The 21,489-nt window shown below is 35.7% G+C and overlaps 1 protein-coding gene across 1 annotated transcript; it reads right to left on the reverse strand.

The window, feature by feature from the left end:
* Positions 1 to 17,035: 17,035 nt before the first annotated feature.
* Positions 17,036 to 17,971, reverse strand: LOC123238716 (olfactory receptor 52E1-like). The gene has a single exon (XM_044665923.1). The coding sequence runs from the start codon at positions 17,969 to 17,971 to the stop codon at positions 17,036 to 17,038; it is 936 nt and encodes a 311-aa protein (XP_044521858.1).
* Positions 17,972 to 21,489: the final 3,518 nt, after the last annotated feature.

The following is a 21,489-nucleotide window of genomic DNA, read 5'->3' on the forward strand; positions in this document are numbered from 1 at the left end:
CCTGCCCAAGGGTCATGGCAGATAACAGATGCAGCACAATTTTTCACAGTCCTGACATGAAGCAAAGGGAAGGTATGATCCACTCTGCACCAAATCAATTCCATTTGTAGATTAATGAAATCCCAGATCATCTCAAAGGAACACTTCTGGAGGGAGCCAGAAGATGAGGGGAAGTCTCAGGGACAAAGAAGAAATTTTGGTGACTGGTCTAATGCAGGGATTCTTACCTTATTTTTTGTCATAAATTTTTTGGGCAGTCTTTGAGACATCTTCAGAATAACCATTTTTAAAGACATAAAATAAAACAGATAGGATTGTCAAGAGGAAATAGAATATGTTAAAATACATCTATCAATCAGATTTTATTTTTGTTTTCAGATCCCAGGTAAAGAAAATTTGGTGAAAAGTATTTTTGCCAAAGTTCAGATGGCTTTGGTTCATCTGACTCATTGGAAGGGTATCTGGGGAGCATAAGGTCTACATGTATTGAAACATATATAATGAGTGTAATAAATAGCAACTTTCCCCCTTAATATCTTTCTCTACTCAGTGAAAAGCCCTTTCTGTTTTTACCTAATAAAAGCAATTCTCTTCTATAATGTATTAAGATCATAAAAGCTCAGAGCTTGAGGGCCTTCCATTTTGATATCAATTTGAAGGGAAACCTCTTTACAGTATTCCCAACCCATAGTCATCAAGTCAGTTTCTAAACTCTTTATTTCATAAGACTGTCCATTTTCTCTTTGCTCAGTTCTAATTATTAGAAAATTCTTCCAAATCCTGTGCTGAAATTTCCTTTTCGTGAACTCCTGTCTACTGGATGTAACTCTGCTCTCTAAAGCAGATTATTCTTTATCTTCTTTTCATGTGATAACTTTTATACATCAAGAAAACGTTCATGTACTTGTGGATCATTTCTTCTATAATCAAACATCCCTAATGTCTGTCATATAAGTAGGGAAATAATAAACGTATTAGTCAATTGATTACAAGTGATATTTGCACATTCCAAGTACTCTCTGCTTGTGGAGACCCTCTCTCTTATTGGTTGGTTATCCTTACAAACTTCAGTTTAAGGAGCACTCCCAGGTTACATTTGCCTTCATTCTTTTCCACATTGCCTTCTCCCTACAACATCTTCTCCACCCTTTTCCATTTCCATTCCATCCATCCACTTTTATGTGTTGCCCAATTAGAAAATAAGCTCCTTGAGTTGAGAGATTTTCTTCCACCTTGTATTTGTATTCTCTGTGCTTAATTTAGCAGAGAGCTTGGCACAAAGTATTGTGTTTTTTTTTCAAATTCATCTTCTGTCTTAGCATCAATAATAAGTATTGATGCCATGGCAGAGGAGTAGTAAGGGAGAGGCAATTGAGGTTAAGTTTCTTGCTCAAGGTCACAGAGCGGAAGTGTCTGAGGCCAAATTTGAACCCAAGACTTCCCATCTCCAGGCCTGGCTCTCTATCCACTGAGCCACCTACCTACCCCAAAGTAAACTCTTAATAAATACCTATTGACTTGATTGTGAATGGCAAAAACTAAACAAACAAAAAAACATGGCATGGTCTCTAGACCTTTCAATATCCTGATTACCACATTTTCTTACTACTTCCTAATGTGATTTCAAAATAATGATGCCCAGGACTGACCATGATTTGTCAAATATATTCTAATCAGGACAGAATAGGAGAGCATTGTTAACTCCTTCAGACTGGACTGACATAAATCATTTAATAGTATGTGCACAAGGGAAGCAGAATATGGAAAAGAGAGAAGAAAAAGGTAGGCAAACGTGTGATCTTAGGATGGAATCATCAATAAGGCATCCATTTACCTGTACACTCCTTCTCTGTGATTTAGGATAGGCAATTTGGCACAGTGGAATGAAGAGAAGAGAGCCTGTGTTTAAATCTCATCTGATGTTTACTACCTGTGTGACCTTGTACAAATCCTTTTCCTCTCTAGTGCCACATAGATTTATACCTGTTAACATGAATAAATCTGCATTTTAACAGGATTAAATGTAAAATCTTACAAACTTGAGCTAAAAAATATCAGCTTCACAAATACAATGTTGGTGGAGCAAGGCTAGGAACAATTTGTCTCAAAAAAAAATAGCTAGGTATTTTTAGTGACTGATATGATCCATATTAAATTGTGATCCAGTGGGTCATAAAAGTTGAAGTGATTTTAAGATGTATTTTAATCGCTATACTATTTAGAAATAGAAAAGAAATAGTTGCTATATTGTCCCCAGTCAGAACATCTCTGAAATAGCTTTAATTCTGGGCACAACGTATGTTAAAGACATTAATAAGCTGAATAGAATCTAGAAGAATGCAGGCAGAATTCAGTCAGGACAGGAATTCATGACATGAAAATGAGGTGGGGTTTTTTGTTTGTTTTATTGTCTGACCTTGGAGAAAATTGGAACAATGAGTTAATATTATAAAGAGGCAATTTCAATTTTTCTATAATATTAGAAGCAGTCAAAATTGGAATGCACTGCCTCATAAAAAAAAGTGGATTTTTCCTAATCAGAGATTAAGTTTATAGCTATCCTCTGAAATCTCTTCTAAATCTCTTCTAGTTATCAGTTCCTATGATTCTATACACGCAATGGGCTTCATTAAGAGCTATGAAGCCCTTTTCAAAGAGGACAATAAGCCTTTATATGGCACCTACTATGTGCCAGGCACTGTGATAAATAAGCACATAAAAATAACTTATTTGATCCCCACAACAACCTTGCAAGGTAGGTTCTATTATTATCCCCATTTTATAGTTAATGAAACTGAGGCAAACAGAGATTAAGTGATTTGTCCAAAGTCATGCCTCTAGTTAGTTTCTGAAGTTGTATTTGAACCAGAGTCTCACTCTAGGCTCAATGTTCTATGTGCCAACTAACTGCCAACAGAGACTAGATAAACTCATGCCAGAACAACTATAGAAAGGTGAAGACTCCTTTCCTTGGGTGGAATGTTGGACCCAGTGACTTCTGAAGTACTTTCTAATTTTATGATTCTAAGTAAAAGTTAAAAAGAAAAGAAGAAAGTTCTCAACCCAGGGGAATCTCATGGAAAAAATATACTCCTCTCCCAAAACAAAAGCTTTCCCTTGTAACCAAGTAAAAATAATTTCAAATACTCAAATGAATCTATGACATCATTAATTTAGATTATTTTTCCTCCACTACTGAAGATAGTAAACAAGCCATCTCTGAATGCTCTGTAGAACTCTTAATAGGTGTCTTCCTATAATGTAATTGCATAGGTTCCCTCCAACATAGTAACTCAGGAAATCAAAAGTATAATTAAGGAAAAAATAATATATATCAGTCATGACTGAAAATGTTTGACTCATTCTGAACTCTTTCTTATTCTATTTCCGTAACAAGGTAGGAGTAATTCTTTATCTTCAAACATTTGAAAGTTTGCTTGGTCACATTTGATACCAATTAAGTTCATAATAAAAAATACCACTTGAATTAAACAATATGTTAAATTATCTTCAAGCTCTAAAGCAAAGTGAGTATCCATATTTCATGTGAATTTCATCAGCAGTATCACTATACTGTCATAATCTTTTTCATCATCATTGCCATAAATGTACATCAATAGTTGAAAAGAAAATGTTAAAGGATGAATGCAGCTATTTTATGATTCTATTCCTCCATAATCGATAAAGCTATAAATAAGGCTCGTAGCTTTGGTTCCCTTGGAAGAAACAGTTGTTTTCAAGTTATCAAAGAAAAGTTTCCGTTATCAAGGAGTGGAAGGTGGAAGAGAATGAGAGAAATAGATAGAAGATAAAGTAAATTAAGTAGTAGCTGGATTATGAGAGAGAGAGACTTTTCAGGAGCCTAGAAATCGAGAATCTTAAACCTCAATTTAAGCTTGGGATAGATTGGAGGTAGAAAAAGAGTGACTTTTGCTGAGTATGGCTAAAAAAAACAACTTAGAATGCAAAGGTCTCAGTTCACAGAATAGAGGCATTCAGAACCAAGACTAAATTAACACTGTCTCCTAATCTTGGTCAAGTTGATCTTCATCATTATTATTGTGTGCTAGCCTGGATCGGTCTGATTTGCTTTGATGGGGCTATAAACTTCCCTTGAAATAATTTCACCACATTCCAAATGTTTAGTTTGAGAGTTTGTCACCATAAGAATTTACTCCAGCTCACACCTGATGATCCAGAAAATCTGTGAGACAGATATTAGAGGTGTTATCTCCATTTTTACAGATGAAAACACTGATACTGAGAGTTAAATGGCTTGCCTATGGTCACACATTTAGTGTAAGTGTAAATAATATTGGAGCAAAAGCAATGAGCCAAGTTTATTCATAGAGTACACATCCCAGACTATCCAGAATATTATTATCCATTATCTTTCCCCTAATTGGACTCTCCACTGTTGCACACCCTTTCCCTTGGCACAAACTCACTGACTTCAGCTGAGGTCCCAGATCGTCTCCCAGAGATTGAGCACTATAGTCCCCTCAACATTTGTCTGAGCTCTTCCTTTCCTGCTTGACCTAAAGGAAGTGGAGCTTATACTAGACTTACTGAACTCTAGAGATTAGTCTACATATGGTGTATTCCCCAGGGACTGCCTAGACCTGAGAGCTTCTGAAATCATAATCTCAGAGCTCTGAGACCATTAGGAAAAAAATTAAACACAGAGGCACAAAAATCCACCCTCCCCAGTCACCCACAATGGGGAAGGGCTCCTGGAGTGGTTAAAATGATCACTTTCTGCTTCTATGACCATAAGCTCAAGATTCTGCATTTCCTTATTACTCAGTTTAACCCCTTATTTTTCCTGTTCTTACAACCCCTGTGAGGTAGTGATTCTATAGAAACAAGTGGCAATAAATGGAAGATGTCACTGAAAATGATTCAGTCACTAGGAAGGAAAGGAGCTATGAAGTATAGATGGCTTTTTTAAAAAAAATTTTTTTCTCTGAACTGTTCAGTGAAGAGTAGAAGTATATTTGTCTGTTGTTCTGGATGTCTAGTCCTTCCAAGAATCAGGGATTCATAGTAGGTTGATTCGTTAAAAAGACTGCTAGGGGGCAGCTGGGTAGCTCAGTGGATTGAGAGCCAGGCCTAGAGACTGGAGGTCCTAGGTTCAAATCCGGCCTCAGACACTTCCCAGCTGTGTGACCCTGGGCAAGTCATTTGGCCCCCATTGCTTACCGTTACCACTCTTCCACCTATAAGTCAATACACAGAAGTTAAGGGTTTAAAAAAAAAAAAGACTGCCAGCAGGGGCAACTAAGTGGTTCAGTAGATAGCTCACCAAGCCTGGAATTGGGAAGATCTGGGTTCAAATTTGACCTCAGACACTTTCTAGCTGTGTAACCCTGGCAAGTCACTTAGCTCCAGTTACCTAGACTTTACCATTCTTCCATCTTGGAAGCAAATATTTTGTATGAATTCAAAGATATAAGGATTTTAAAAAAAGACTCCCAGCAAGAGAAGTCTGGTGTGCTACCCTTTATACATCTGGAGGAGGGAGGATACCCTGGACCTTGTAGATACCCTAAATTTCAAGTGCTAAGAAGCAGCTTCATTGAGCCAACCCTCACTACCTTACCTGGTTCCCTTTTTGACTCATTGTCAACATGCATAAGAGCTTGTCAGGGTTAGAGATAAGTATGTGGACAGTAACAGAATTCCTCTGTTAAGGAGCTGGAGGTCTCATTAAGGTCTCGGGTCTATGGCCAGGAATAGGGGACAGTTTATTAATGGCATAGACTGATGTCATAGAGATTTATCATAAAGCCCTGAAACCTGGCTTGAAGCCCTGTTATCTCATATGCACTGTGTGATTTAATCTTTCAATATCCTACATCAGTGATGGGCAAACTACAGCCAGAGAGTCAGATGCGGCCCCCTGAAATGTTCTATCTGGCCAGTGCCATGATTCCTAATCTGACCAATACAATGAGTAGGAATAGAGCTGCCTTAGTTTTACTTGAATGCTGGTGGTTGTGGAATAATTTGAAGTCATTGTTCTAATGAAATACAGGTACTGCTGATGTGTGAAACCAGAAAAATACAGCTTTTAAATGAAAAACATTGGGTGAATCCAGTGCTGAGTTTTTTCTGTTGCCAATAGCAAGCTGCTTTTCCATTAATGGAGAATTCACATGCCTTTCAAGCATTTTAAATATGACAATATTTATAAATGTGTGGTTTTGGAGGAATTGTTTAAATTCTTTTCCTAATTTCCTTTGTCTTCAGGATAGATTCTTTCAGCAAGTACTTTGTAGTAATGACTGCGTTGACTTCAATTTTGGAGTGTAGTAGCCATGTTAATTATTAACTCTTTGGTCTTATTGAAGCCAACACAATACTTGCTGCTGTGTTTTTTCTTCAATGATAAATAAAGTACTTACAGAATTTGCTTTTGTCTTGATTTTAATTTCCATCATTGTTCTTTACTCCAAAAAGTGGAAGATGTTGAAACTGATTTATGCTTGCTTTAGCAAACCATTTTTTTCCTAATTTTGATTTCAAGAATTTTTTCTTTTCAATTTACTATCACTTATTTTTAAATTTTCAGATTTCAGCATTAAAGAAAAATAAGGGAAAATTACCAAGAGAAGCTAACTAAGGAAACATCACCTCTTACTCTTCATAGTTACATGAAAAGTTGCTCAGTTTTTAATTTTACAAGTTCTGTGATTTGTCCTTTTTATGCCATGTAGTGCCCAGTACAGGTTAATTTTGCCTCAAGTTAAATGTTTTCAGGGAAAATTAAAAACATCTCAATAATCATTTTATATTTCTACCTTAGGATGTGGGAAAACTTTTTTTAAAGAGCTATTGTTATATAGACTTAAGACCAGAAGAGGGAGTATTATACCACTTAAAAACAGGAGGAAAAATAGAAGCAGTTTTCAGGTTTACACATTTTGTTTTAGTCAGTGATGGAATCTTTAAGGCTATATACATGGTAGCTAAGGTGTTGATCTTTTAGACTGAGTTTCTTCATCACTCTGGCTGCTCTTTTCATGTTGTTCTCCAGGATTTCCCTGTAATGATGAAAACAAGTCTGGTCCATGACTCTATCCTATTGATGATTTAGGAATCATGGTTAGGGATCAGTTTTGCTGAAGTTAAGAATTAGTCTATGGAGGTGAGGTGGGAGGGACTAAGTAGCCCAGTGGAAAGAGAGGCAGATCCAAAAACAGGAGGTCCTGGGTTCAAATCTAGCCTCAGCTAGTTGTGTGACCTGGCCAAGGCACTTGTCACAAGTCAGTGGGCACCCATTGCCTAGCCCTGATCTTTCTTCTGCCTTACCTATACATAGTAATGATTCTAAGAGGGAATATAAGGATTTGTTTAAAAGGACTAGTCTGGCTTTTATGGTTGAGGTTAGGGTTTGGACCATCTAAGCTTGGTGTTTAGTAAATATTTGTTTGACATTAAGTGGAGGAATAAAGAAGCCAACCATGGTACATGTCCACAACCCACTTCTCATTCACTCTGAGACCATTAACCTGAGCACACACTATTGATTGTCCTTAATAAGTGGAGGATTATCATTCCTACTTTATCTCCCTATTGTTTGACTAGTTACCTAGATATCCCATTAGCCAGAGCATTATAATTTTAGTTCAGGATGTCTTAGATGATTTTATAGGTGGTATTCTTACCAAATATGCATATGAAAGAAAGCTAAGAGGGATAAAACACTGGGTGACAGAGAGGATCCAAAACAATTTTGTGTTAAAAAATTAGGTTCAATTTCATATGAAACATGATAGGGACAAATGTAAATTTCTTTATGCATTTAAGGAATTGATATCACAAGCACCAGATGAAGGAAGCATCAAACCAAACTTGACCCTTCCTATCTTACTAATATTCTTATGCCTTATTCTCCTTTACATTCTCTGTGAATTAATGACCATGGTTTCCTTACTATTCCTCATATAGGACACTCCATTTCATGACTAAGCATTTTGATATGTAGTCTTTCATACGTGAAATTCTTTCTTATTTCTCTTTCCTAGTTTTCATGACTTTCTTCAGGTTCCAACTAAGACATGACTTTTGCAAGAAGCCTTTCCCTGATCTCTCTTAATTTTTAGTGCCTTCTATCTAAGCTTCATTCCAACTCATCATTTTTATATCTTATTTGTACATAGTTGTTTTCATCTTATCTATCCCATTAAACTGTATGCTTATAAAGGGCAAGAAGTTTGCTTTTTTTTTTTTAGAAAAATTTTCCATGGTTATATAATTCATGTTTTTACTTTACCCTTCACTCCCTCATACCACCCCCCCCCCCGCCCCATAGCTAACTCACATTTCCACTGGTTTTAACATGTGTGGTCAGTCAAGACTTATTTGCATATTATTGATAGTTACATTGGTGTGGTCCTTTCGGGTCTACATCCCCAATCATGTCCTCCTCAACCCAAGTGTTCAAACAGTTGTTTTTCTTCTGTGTATCCACTCCTGTAGTTCTTCCTCTGAATGTGGGTAGCATTCTTTTCCAGAAATCCCTCAGAATTGTCCTGGGTCATTGCATTGATGCTAGTACAGACGTCCATTACATTCGATTTTACCACAATGTATCTGTCTCTGTGTACAATGTTCTTTTGGCTCTGCTCCTTTCACTCTGTATCAATTCCTGGAGGTCTTTCCAGTTCACATGGAATTTCTCCAGTTTATGATTCCTTTGAGCACAATAGTATTCCATCACCAACATATACCACAATTTTTTCAGCCATTCCCCAATTGAAGGGCATACCCTTGCTTTCCAGTTTTTTGCCACCACAAAGAGCGCAGCTATAAATATTTTTGTGCAAGTCTGTTTATCTATGATCTCTTTGGGGTACAATCCCAGCAATGGTATGGCTGGATCAAAGAGCAGGCATTCTTTTATTCTTTGGGCATAGTTCCAAATTGCCATCCAGAATGGTTGGATCAGTGGGAGGTTTTTTTGATTTGCCTTTTATTCATAGCCATGTACCTGGCACATAATTGATTCTTAAAAAATGCTAGTTTACTTGTTTAATATTACTTGTAATATTCTCTGCACTGAACAAAATTTGATAAAGGAAATACTTGAAGAGGAAATTTAGAAAACAGGAAAAAATGTCAAACTTCAAATCAGTTAGCTTGAATCCCATTTCATAAATTGAATGGTATTATTTCCAAGGTCAATTCATTTAAACTTATAGTCTCTGTTTCCTTATCTATTAAATAGAAGTAATAATTACATTACTTTCCTCATAGAGACATTGTGAGAAAGAGACATTTCAAACATTAAAAAAGGAAAGAAAGCTCCAATACTACGTAAACTATTTAGAAAAACAGAGGAAGAGGCAATACTTCCAAACTTTTTATGACAAATATAGTAGTGATATGTAAACCAGGAAGAGATCAAACAGAAAAAGGAAGGTATAAAGAAAACTCCCTAATGAAATTGATCCAAAGATTTTAAATAAAATTCTAGCAAGGAGATTACAACATTATATCACAAGAATCATACAGGATGATCAGGTGGATTTTATATTAGAAATTGCTCGATACTAGAGAAACCATAAGCATATTGACCATATCAATAATAAAAACAACAGAAATCACAATATTGTTTCAAAAGATGCAGAAAAAGCATGTGACAAAATTTATCACCTATTCCTTATTTTAAAAAAATAAATAGTAGAAAACATTGGAACAAAAGGAACCTTCCATAAAATGATAAATGGCATCAGCAAGCATTATCTGTAACGGGAATAAACTAAAGCCCTTTCCAATATGATTAGGAATAAATCAAGGTTGTCCATTATCACCACTATTATATTGTACTAGGAATGCTCACTATAGTAGTAAGAACAGAAAAGTAAATTCAAGGAATTAGAAAAGACAATGAAGAAACAAAGTTATCAGTCTTTGAAGATGATATGATGGTATATCTAGAGAATCCTAAAAAATCAACAAAAAAAAATCCTAATAGAAATAATTGACAATTTCAGCAAAGTCACAGGATATAAAACAAACCCATAGAAATCATCAGCATTTCTATTTACTACCAACAGTACCCAGTAGCAAGAGATAGAAAAATAAATTTTATTCAAAATAATTCTAGGCAATATAAAATACCTGGGGGTGTACCTATTAAAACTAGCCAAAGAACTATATGAACACAATTACAGAACACTCAACTCAAATAAAGTCAGGTTTAAACAATTGGAAAAATATTAATTCCTCATGGATAAACCAAATCAATATAGTGAAAATTACAATCCTAGGCTCTACCTGTACCAAAATATTTTTTCACATCTCTCTTTGAAGTGGCAATGAATTGTAAACTGAAGGGTTGTCCACTACTTGGGAAATGGATAAACAAGTTGCAGTATATGGTTGTAAAGGATTGTATTGTGCCACAAGGAATGATGAAAAGGATAATCTCAGAAAAACCTGAGAAGACAATCAAATTGAGGAAAATGAAGTGAGCAGAACCAGGAGAACAATGTGTACATTAACAGAAATATTATACAATGATCAACTGTGAAGGTGTAAACCATTATCAGTAAAGAAAATTTCCAAGATAACCACAAGAGACTCATGATGAAAAGTGCTACTCAAAGTCAAAGAAAAAACTGTTGGAGTCTGAGTATAGATCAAAGCATGCCATCTTCCACTGTTACTTCTTTCATGAGATTTCTATTATATGTGTGATATGTGTTTTCTATCATGTCATGAGCAATAATTTTTGTGACGAATCTTCAGTGGAAAAGTGGCAGTGGCAGTGGCAATTAGATATGAGGTCAGGACTTTCAGCAGTTCTAATGGATTCCTGAGAACTCTTGTCTAATCTCACTGTTAGCTCAATGGGAACCCATGAACAATGATACAAGGAGAAATAATGTAATTTCCATCTTATTTTTGTGTTCATGATTAGCTGCTTAGTATATTTATGGCTTTCTGAATGTATTGATATCAATACTACCTCATCTCCTCTTTACTTTCCTAAGATTTGTGACAATTATCCTTGCCCTACCATAAATCCTCAGAAGATCATCCTCACAATATATTGATTCACTCGAGCTACTCAATTGTATACAAACTAAGAATGGAACAAATTTCAACCAATTACGACCATTATATTGTATTTATCCCAGTGATTGCACATAGTGGATATAGACATAAGACTTTAATTTTTATAAAATTTGTTTGACATAAAGAAGTAAGAACCAAAAAATGAGAAGCATAGTCTTTAAATATAAATGAAAAAAATGGGGCATTTTCAGGGTTTTTATTTGTAATATCCACATGTTTTTCTGTGAAAATATTTATGCCAAAAATCATGAATTTAAAATTCATCCATTTCCTCAAAGAAATCCTTTCTTCATCTTATTTAGGTGGGTCCAGTTTTCTATATCTGTTCCCTTCCTTCAGCCTATTGTCCAGACACAAAGAAAAAACTAGAATCCTTGCTTTCCTGCCCAAATTCACCCCACATTTAGATGATGAATGACCTCATATTTTTCCTTTCTGTCTTAGTATCCATCTGACTTCATCCTACAGAATGAGGCTGTGTACTTTCTCCTCAGGACCATGGAGCAGCTTCTGCTCTGTGAATCATTCAAGTTACTTATCTATAGAGAAAAAGATATACTAGAAGCTCTGGTCATACCTCTGAGATTGAAATTAGTTGCCAGGTATAGATTGTACCTTGAACCCTGGCAAAGACTTTAAGGCCCAAGTTAATCTTTCTGTGACTAAATCATTTCTTGAAGAAAAGCAAATTGTGAAATTTAGCTTTCTCCCAGTGTCCTTGGTACTAATATGCTGACATCTTCAGGAGCAATGACTTCTTTTCTAAAAATAACATTTTATTTTCCTCCAATTACATATAAAAACAATTTTTAACATTTTTGAATGAGAAATTCTCTCCCTGCTGCCCAACTTCCCTAAGATGATAAGCAAAACAATAAAAACAAAATTTTTTTAAAGATGATAAGCAATATGCTGTAGGTTTGACATATAATCATGAAAAACATTTTTCTATATTAATCATTTTGTGCAGATTTTGAACAAAAAAGTGAATTATATTATGTTTTGAACTTTTACACTCTTATCAGTTATTTCTCTGGAGGCAGATGACATTTTTCATCATAAGTCTTTATAATTATCTGGGATCACTATACTGATGAAAATAGGTCATTCACAATCGTTCATCAAACAATATTGTTGTTACTATGTACAATGTAGTTCTGGTTCTTCTCATTTCACTTCACATCAGTTCAGGTTTATTCTTCCTCTGAGACTATTCTTTCTCTGAGACTATCCTGCTTATCAGTTCTTATAATAAAATAGTATTCCATTAAAATAATAAACCACAACTTATCCAGCCATTCCCCAGTTGATGGACATCCTTTCAATTTCCAGTTCTTAGGAGCAATGGCTTCTAAAAGAATAGGTTGATTTCTGAGTATGGGTGTTACCTGAGAATTGTTTTCTAAGCATTGGTAAAAATTAACAGGATATTTTCCTGCCAGAGTAGAAATGCGAGAAAGCACAGTATAACCATGGAAGTCACTATTTGCCCCTCAAATGATAACTTCAATATTGAAAGACATAATGTTATAAGGCAATTAGGTGGCAGAGTGGATAAAGAGCAAGACTTAGAGTCAGGAAGACCTGAATTCAAGTGGATGCAAATACAGTATGACTTTGCAAAAGTTGCTTAATGTGTATTTCAACTTCTTCATCAATAGAATGGTAATAAAAATAGAATATCCCTCCAAGGGTTTTTGTGAGGATAAAATAAAATATTATTTGTACTTTGCAAACTTAATTTATATGTAAATATTAATATGTTAATATATTATAATAAATTAAGTCTTGGTAAAACATTTATAATATGGAGGTGGTTGTCTTTCTCTGTCCCTGCCTCTCTGTCTCTATCTCTGTCTCTATCTCTCTGTCTCTGTCTCTCACTGTTCCACTGATCTACTAATTCCTCCCCAAACTTCCATTTTAATTTTAAGAAGGAGGACCAGGCCAACCATTCTTCATTCCTCTTCTAACTGTACTCCTGACTAATCTAGAAAGGCTTTTCCCTAGAAGGTCATGCATAGAGTACTTTACTTTCTCTTCTGCAATACAATTCTTTTTATGTATGTTCTTTCCACATTCTTCTTAAAGGCAAATACTCTTTCTGTTTGCATTTTTATCTTCAGTGCTTCATATGGTGACTGGCACTTAGAAAGAGCTTAATAAATTTTTGACACAAAAATAGATACAAAATAATTTAATTTATCACATTTTTACTAAGGGTCTTCAATACTTTGATAATATTCCAGGAGCTACTAAATATTTTTTAACTGACTCAAATTCAGATTTGGGTCTATAAAAGTATTTTCTATTGGCAGCATGAGTGGAAGGGTAGAGGTACTGTGGTCTTAGATAATGGATTTTCCATCATGGTCAAAATCAAGAAATAAAAGTACATTTTTAAAGGAGATTTGCAAAAAAGCAACTTCTCTCATCTGTATATCCTGATTTTTGCTTAAATTTGGAAATATGACCACCACAAATAGAGGAACCTAAATTTGGAAATATGACCACCACAAATAGAGGAACCTGCCTGTTCCTGGCAGGAAGGAAAGAGAGAAATTAGCATTTATTAAGCACCTCTACTCTTCTAGGCACTATGCTCAGCACTCTGAAAATTGTATCTCATTTGATCCTCACAAAAACCCTGGGAGATAAGTGATTATTTTATCTCCATTTTACAGTGGAAGAAACTGAGGCAGCAGAGATATTCAAGAAATAAGGGAATATCCAGATGCTTAGCTGATCAGCTCCAAACCTCACTCATTTCTGGAATTTGGTTCACTCATTTCTGGAGGTCTGAATGAGATGATAAGGGAAGAAATGAAAGAAAAGAGAAGACTGCCAATTGCATCGTTTTGGGGATACCACTTTCAGGAAACAATATGAGAAAAAATCAAGGAAGAAAAGTAAGCAGAGGAAGTCAAAGACCTGGACTCTCTTTACAGCCCAGAAAGCATGGAACTTTGATGGCAATATTATAAAGTAGTTGTTAAACTCTGCTTTCTGCTTAATTTTCATGAGAATCACTTGTATAAGAAAAAATAATAATAACATTTAGTGAAAAAGAGTATTTGCTTTTTGACCATTAGTGTTCATGTTCCCTAAAATCACTCAAAGGGAAAATAATGCTTCTGGTCTGGATATTCCCTTATTTCTTTTTTCTCCTTTCTTTCCCCATGCTCCAAATCAGAGCTAAGCTATTTCAAAATGCAACCCAAGTAATAAAGAAATGTTTAAAAAGACAATAAAAAGATAATAAAACATATATAATGTGAAATTGTGGTTTCCCAAGTCAATAGGCCAATTATTGGATCCATTTCTATTTTAGTTTAACACCACAAGCCTCAGTGATACCTTTAGTCCTTATCATTCCCATCTAGACTTATGAGTTCACATTGTCTCTAATTCTTTGGCTTCGTTGACATCAATGAAGATATGAACACAGAGATACTTGAAAACTTGAGAGATCCTATGAAGTCATGCAGTCCAAATCATTCATTTTATGAGTGAAGAACATGATGGCTGGAACAGTTAAGTGACTTACCTAAGGTCACATAAGTGCTGAGATTTGAACCCAGGTACTCTGGATCTAAATTCAATGTTCTCCTCACTGAGTCATTCTCTCCAATTAGTCTTGATGATCCAAGTCCATTCCTACTTAAGTCTTCTGGAAAGAACAAGCACACCAAAGATCAAGCAAGCAAGAATTGGAATAAAAGGAAGAAAAGAATCGCTACAACTATAATTCAAAACAGGAGCTCCGCTATTGATGTATTTTTAAAAAGAGCAGTGCTGGATCATTCTCTTATGGTGGTAGGACCTGGGAACAGACTCTCAGGTAGAACAATTATTATCAAGAGCTTTAAGTTAGATTACACTTCAAAGCTTCCAGATGGCTTTTTCCCCAACATAAGTCAACTTATCTGTGTATTCTAGCTGGAAAAGGCGAATTCCTCATTATAATCCATGTTGCTGGGAATATCAGAATTACAAAGTCAACTGTGGCACTTCTGGATGGAGAAACTGGAAAAAGTGTATAGGATCAGATCTAATGGGGTGTACTTGTGTGAGATGTAATTAAGAGTGTTCTGGATAAAGAGATCCTACCTCAGAGCCATTTCTAAATGCAGTTATAAACTCCTGTATATCAATATGGGGCATTGGTGAATTAATTAGGGGCATGGACAAGTCTTTGAAACTACAGGCAGATATGGACAAAGCCATCATAAATCTAGTAATGTCAATGGATAATTGGAACTCTTCTAGTAAGATTTAAGCACTGTGAAGCCAAGAACTTTTTTTTAATCTAGATTTTTCCCAGGGTCTATTACGTTTCCCTGAATATAGTTAATGAATAATAGTTAATAGAAGGTAGTTAATGAATGCTTATGACTTAAATTAACTTGTCTAGGACTCAGTCTTATGGTTTATTGTCCAGTACATTAATAATTAACATTTTGGAGGCATCCTTGAGTACAAGTGAATCTAGAGCGATGGAATTTATCATTATTAAATCTCAGGAGGATTCTGAAATCCATGAAGCTTCATAGAAAATGTCAACAGAAATAGGTAAAAATACTCAGAATATTCTCTACAGGATAATTTCAATGATCCCAAGATAGATGAAGTTGAGTATAACATTTCAACATTTGTGTTGAACTGGGAACATTGTGACCCTGAGGATTGGAACATGAATTTAATAGATTATACTGCCTTTGAAGCAATGGTTTTATTTGAAACATAGTGTCTATGGCCTTTCAAAAAGAACATCTTTAAATATCATTTCTGAATCTTCTTATTCATGTCTCTATAGATGAAAGTAGTAGTAGTTGTTGTAGTAGTAATTGCTAAAGCTTATATGATGCTTTAAGGCTTATAAAGTGCCTTATGTATTATTTCATTTGATATTCATGAGAGTCAGCCTGTTTTATAGATTTTACAGAGGAAAAAGATACAGAAAGCTTAAGTGGCTTTTTTAAAAAGTCAAATAGTTAATGTGTCTGAGGCTGGATTTTTAGCACTCTCTCCATAGTAAATGCCTAATATTTAGTATGGCCCAGGAAACAACTTCAGAAAGATACTAAACTTATTGGTGGTTTGGGGGGTATACTCTGGGCCTAATTGGTGTTAGGATATGGTTCGATGTATTTTGCTCTTTCATTCATTTTCAGATTTGCTTTCTTTGTGATATCTTGATGGGCTCAGTTCCTATACCACTATAAATGTATTACTCCTGATTACTCAGGTTTACTGCACTTACATTGAGTCATTTCCTATTGATGCCTCAGTGAGTCATCACTAGGCACATTTTTGATGATCCATGTTATAGATGACCAGTGATTCTGCTTTCAGGACAATTTTTTGGCATTGGATATGGGTGAATTCAGTTGCTACTTTTTGAATGAACAGCACTAGCCTAGACTGGATTTCACAACTCTCCCATCTGCCTCTCCCCAATTTAGTGCAAACTTTGTATGGGTACAAGCCATGAACTCAAAACAAAGAGATCTATGAACAGTGCCAGACACTGATGTGGAAACCCAAGGCAAATGTATCAGTTGATGCCACCACAGCAACATTTTACTCAACCTCACAAAAAGTCTCCTCAACACAAAGGATTTAACTCACCACTCTATCAACTTCAGTGGAACAAATAGTGATGAGTTTCTGCATTGACAAAATGGCTGGTACTCCAGTGCCTTTCCTAGAATAAAAGACCTCTGAATATTCTGGTAAAAATACTGGTGCAAATAGTAGCTCCAAATGTTAGATATTTCTTTAATGGAAAGAACTAAAGAAATAACTTTCCCAGCAATGTGCTCAATATGGTCATCATGTCATTGTCTTGTGTATCCAAAGAGGATTTAAAAATATTAATTTGTTTAATTCTCAACTTTAAGCCCAAAGAATTAGATCTTCTGCAATTCATGCCCCATATTTTTTTTTATTTTGGGGAGAATGTCTTTAGTACTCGCTCTCTGATCTGTTTGGTCCTAACCCCATAGATAACAGGGTTGAGGGCAGGTGGGATAACCACATAGAGATTAGCCAAAAGGATGTGAATATAGCGGGGGACATTGCGACCAAATCGATGGGTCATGAAAGAGAAAAATGCTGGTGTGTAAAAGGCTAGCATGACACAGACATGAGAACCACAGGTACTGAGAGCCTTGAGTCGGGCATCTCTAGAAGGAAGGTGGAAAACAGCTCTGAGGATGTAAACATAAGAGATCACAATTGCCACGATGTCAAAGACAAGGATGGAGATAGCGCCCAGTCCGTAGATAATGTTGACTTTGATGCTGGCACAGGCAAGGCGGGCAATACCCATGTGCTCACAGTATGTATGAGGGATGATGTAGTGTCCACAGAAGGGCAATCGCAGAATCAGTAGAACAAATGGAATAGCCACAGATAATGGTCTTAAAGCTATGGCTATGGCAATGATGGACACCACTTTATTGGTGAGCACCAGTGTATAGCGGAGAGGATTGCAAATCGCCACGTAGCGGTCATAGGCCATCGCCAGGAGTACCGCTGACTCCATGCCAGTAAATAGATGGATAAAGAACATCTGAGTGACACAGCCAACAAAGCTGATCTCTCTCAGGCTACACCAGAAGATACCCAGCATCTTGGGGATGGTGGATGTGGATAGACCCAAGTCAATAGAGGAGAGAATGGCCAAGAAATAGAACATAGGATGGTGAAGACTCTTCTCACTCTGAATTACAAACAAGATGGTGATATTCCCTAAAAGAGCAGTCAGATACACAGCACAGAAGGGGAAGCCAATCCAGATGTGTACCTCTTCTAGTCCTGGGATTCCAAGCAGGAGGAATGAGTTAGGATGGAACTGGGTGTTATTCAAATTCAACATTCTTCTGTGGCCTATGTATGACTCCAACCATTATCAAAAATTCAGCCTCTTTACACTAAGGGTTCCACTCCAGTATACTGTACTTCTCTGGTAGACTGGGGAAACATAACATTGTCTTATCATATTTTGTGCTCTATAAAATTATATTTTTCAAGTAATTAATTGCCTTCAAGAATGGAAATTAAACGTAACATAGTTTATTATGGTCACTCATTTTTCTCCTTTTGCAGTGCAGCATTTACTTTATAATAAATGTTAATCATTATTGATTGTTTACTCTTGAATCCAAGGTTGGTTTTACACAGTATTGGAGTAAACAGGCCTGAACTATGATTTATAGAATCCCACTGAAAATATCTCTGTGCCCCTACCACCCACCATGACCTGGCAGGAATCATTCTCAACTTGAATATCAGAGAATCATAAATTTCCTCCCTTCTCTTCTAGAGAGGTAAAATAAGATGCTAAGTCTCTAAGAATCAGTGTTGCTATATGTTCTTAAGCTTACATAAGACTAAAACATTCTGTAATTCTACATTTTATGGTAAGTTCTCATCTATTCTCCTCAATAAAATTTTTTCTTCCTCTTGCCTCTTAAATGTAGATGTTATTACTATATATTATTTCCTTAGCACCCATCTCTTTATTCTTTTCCTTCTCTCCCCTAACAAATTCATCTAATCCTAAAGCCCAAACTATACTTACCATGTGCAAGACTGCTGATTCTTTGTTTTTCTATCTCTGGCTTCTCTTCTGAGTTCAAAGGTCACATTCAACCAATTAATCAATCAGCAAACAATCATTAAGCATCCATTATGTGTCAGGGATTGTGCTAAGTGACAAGGATATAAGGACAAAGAATGAAACTATTCCTTCAGCCAAGGAAATTATATTCAAATGGGGAAGACAAATGCCTTTATAAAATGATGCAGGATATATACAAATACATAATAATAAAATGAGCTAGCATTTATGTGACACTTCACGGTTCATAAAGTATTTCACAGGGACAGCTGGATAGCTCAGTGGATTGAGAGTCAGGCCTAGAGACTGGAGGTCCTAGGTTCAAATCTGGCCTCAGACACTTCCCAGCTGTGTGACCCTGGGCAAGTCACTTAACCCCCATTGCCTACCCTTACCACTCTTCCACCAAGGAACCAATACACAGAAGTTAAGGGTTTAGAAAACAAACAAACAAACAATAAACTATTTCACGAATATTAGTTCATTTTTTTTCTTACAAACCTTAAAGGTAGGTATAATTATCACTATTTTAACAGGTGAGTAAGCTGAGACTGATAGAAATTAATTAATTAATCAAGGTCACACATTTATAAGTGTCTAAGGTCATATTAAGTTCATCTTCTTTTTCATTAGGAAGGGATATAGGGAGTATATTCCAAGAATGTGTCTAGGGTCACAGAGCAAGTTAGTATTAGAATTTGGATTTGAATTCAGATCACCTAGAGTCCAGCTCTACTGTTCTATTCCCTATTCCCTAAACCACCTAACTGCCTAGGTAATATGCAAAGTAATTTAATATAAAATAATTTAGCAGGCAGATATATAAAATAATAGGACCAGAGTTGCATTTTATAGGAAGAGAGGGATTCTGTGAGGAGAAGATAAAGGGAGCACATTCCAGGTATGTGGGCTGAACGATGCTGTTATATAGAAGGGATGCATAGTGTGCTGTGTGTGCCAGAGGCTATTTTAGCAGAATCAAACAGTGTGGAAGGGATAGCAATGGTCAGTGAAGTTGGAAAGATAACTTGGGGGAATGTTGTGAGGGATTTTAGATGGCAAATAGAGGAGTTTACATTTTATCCTAGAAGCAATAAGAAGTCACTGGACTTAATTGCGTAGGGAATTGGACAGATCAGCCCATAAATAAAATGATTTTGGCAGCAGCATTTGAGTGAATGAACTAGCAAAGTGAGAGATTTGAATCAGGAAGGCCAATTAGAAGCCTCTGGTAAACATGAAAATATGTATTGTATGATAACCCATGTGCAACCTATATCATATTACCTGCTGTCATTGGGAGAGGGAAGGAATGGGAAGGAAGGAGAGAATGTGGATAATAAAATATCAGAAAACTGTGATTAAAAATTGTATTGACATGTGAAAATAAATAAATAAATCTAGTATAGTAATTTGTTTTGCAGTTTTCTTTAAAAAATGCCTTTTCAAGCAATATGGAAAAGAAATATGGTGATGAATAACATTTATAAGAGTGCTTTAAGGTTTGAAAATTACTTCATATTAGTCATTACATATGTTCCTCATCAAAGTCCTATGATGTAAGATTTTTTATGATCATGTCAATTTCACAAATGAGGAAATTGAGACTGAGAGAGTTTAAGTGACTTGCCCAGGTTCAGATGATATTTAGTTATTTTTCATTTGTGTCTGATTTTTTGTGCTCCCATTTGGGGTTTTCTTGGCAAAGATACTAGAGTGGTTTGTCATTTCCTTCTCTGCCTCATTTTACAGTTGAGGAAACTTAGGCAAATGGTTAAGTGACTTGCTCAGGATCACACAGCTAGGGTATAAGAAGATTTGAACTCAGGAAGATGAATCTTTATGATTTCAGGCACTCAATCTATTGTGCCACCTAGAAGCTCACCAGGTTCGTATAGTAAAATAAATATTTGAGGAAATATTTGAAATTCAGATTACAAGTTTAACTCTCTATCCACTACAAAACCTAGCAGCCTCTAAAATGAATGTGGTTGTCATGATGTGAGTAGAGAGAAAAAAGTTAGATGTTAAAAAAATGTTGAAGCATACATCAGGACATTGGACTTAAAGTCAAGAATCCATGGGTTCAAAATTCTTCCTTAGATATTTTTTAGCTGTGTAACCTTAGACAAGTCATTTTAAACTCCCTAAGCTTCAGTATCCTTATTTGGAAAATATGAATAGTACCTACTTCACACCCTTATCCCAAAGATCAAATGAGATTACACTTGGAAACCATTCAGTGCTATTTAAAGGCTAGTAGGTTTTTTTAATTATTATTATTATCATTTTTATCATAGAGATACAAATAACAAGATTTGGCAATTGACTAAATATATAGGAATAAAAGAAAATAAAATGTTGAAGAAAATGCTTAGGATGAAGACCTAAGAGCTCAAAAAAAATTAGTAGTTACCTTTGATAGAAATAGTAAAACTTATAAAAGGTGACAATTTGGTGGGGGGGTAAGATAATGAGTTCAGTTTTGGATATGTTGAGTTTTAATTGTTTCTGAGATATTCAATTTGAAATGAGAAATTCAATGGTAACGTAAAGTCTGGTGCTGGGTCTTTACCTCTAACTACATCTCTCTCTCTCTCTCTCTCTCTCTCTCTCTCTCTCTCTCTCTCTCTCTCTCTCTCTCCTCTCTCTCTCTCTCTCTCTCTCTCTCTCTCTCTCTCTCTCTCTCTCTCTCTCTCTCTCTCTCCCTTCCCTGTTATAATGAATTCTGAATGATTTAGCTATTCTCAGGAATACAATGATCATAAATAATC

This window comes from Gracilinanus agilis, chromosome 3 (genome assembly GCF_016433145.1).
Source record: "Gracilinanus agilis isolate LMUSP501 chromosome 3, AgileGrace, whole genome shotgun sequence".
NCBI classification, from domain to species: Eukaryota; Metazoa; Chordata; class Mammalia; order Didelphimorphia; family Didelphidae; genus Gracilinanus; species Gracilinanus agilis.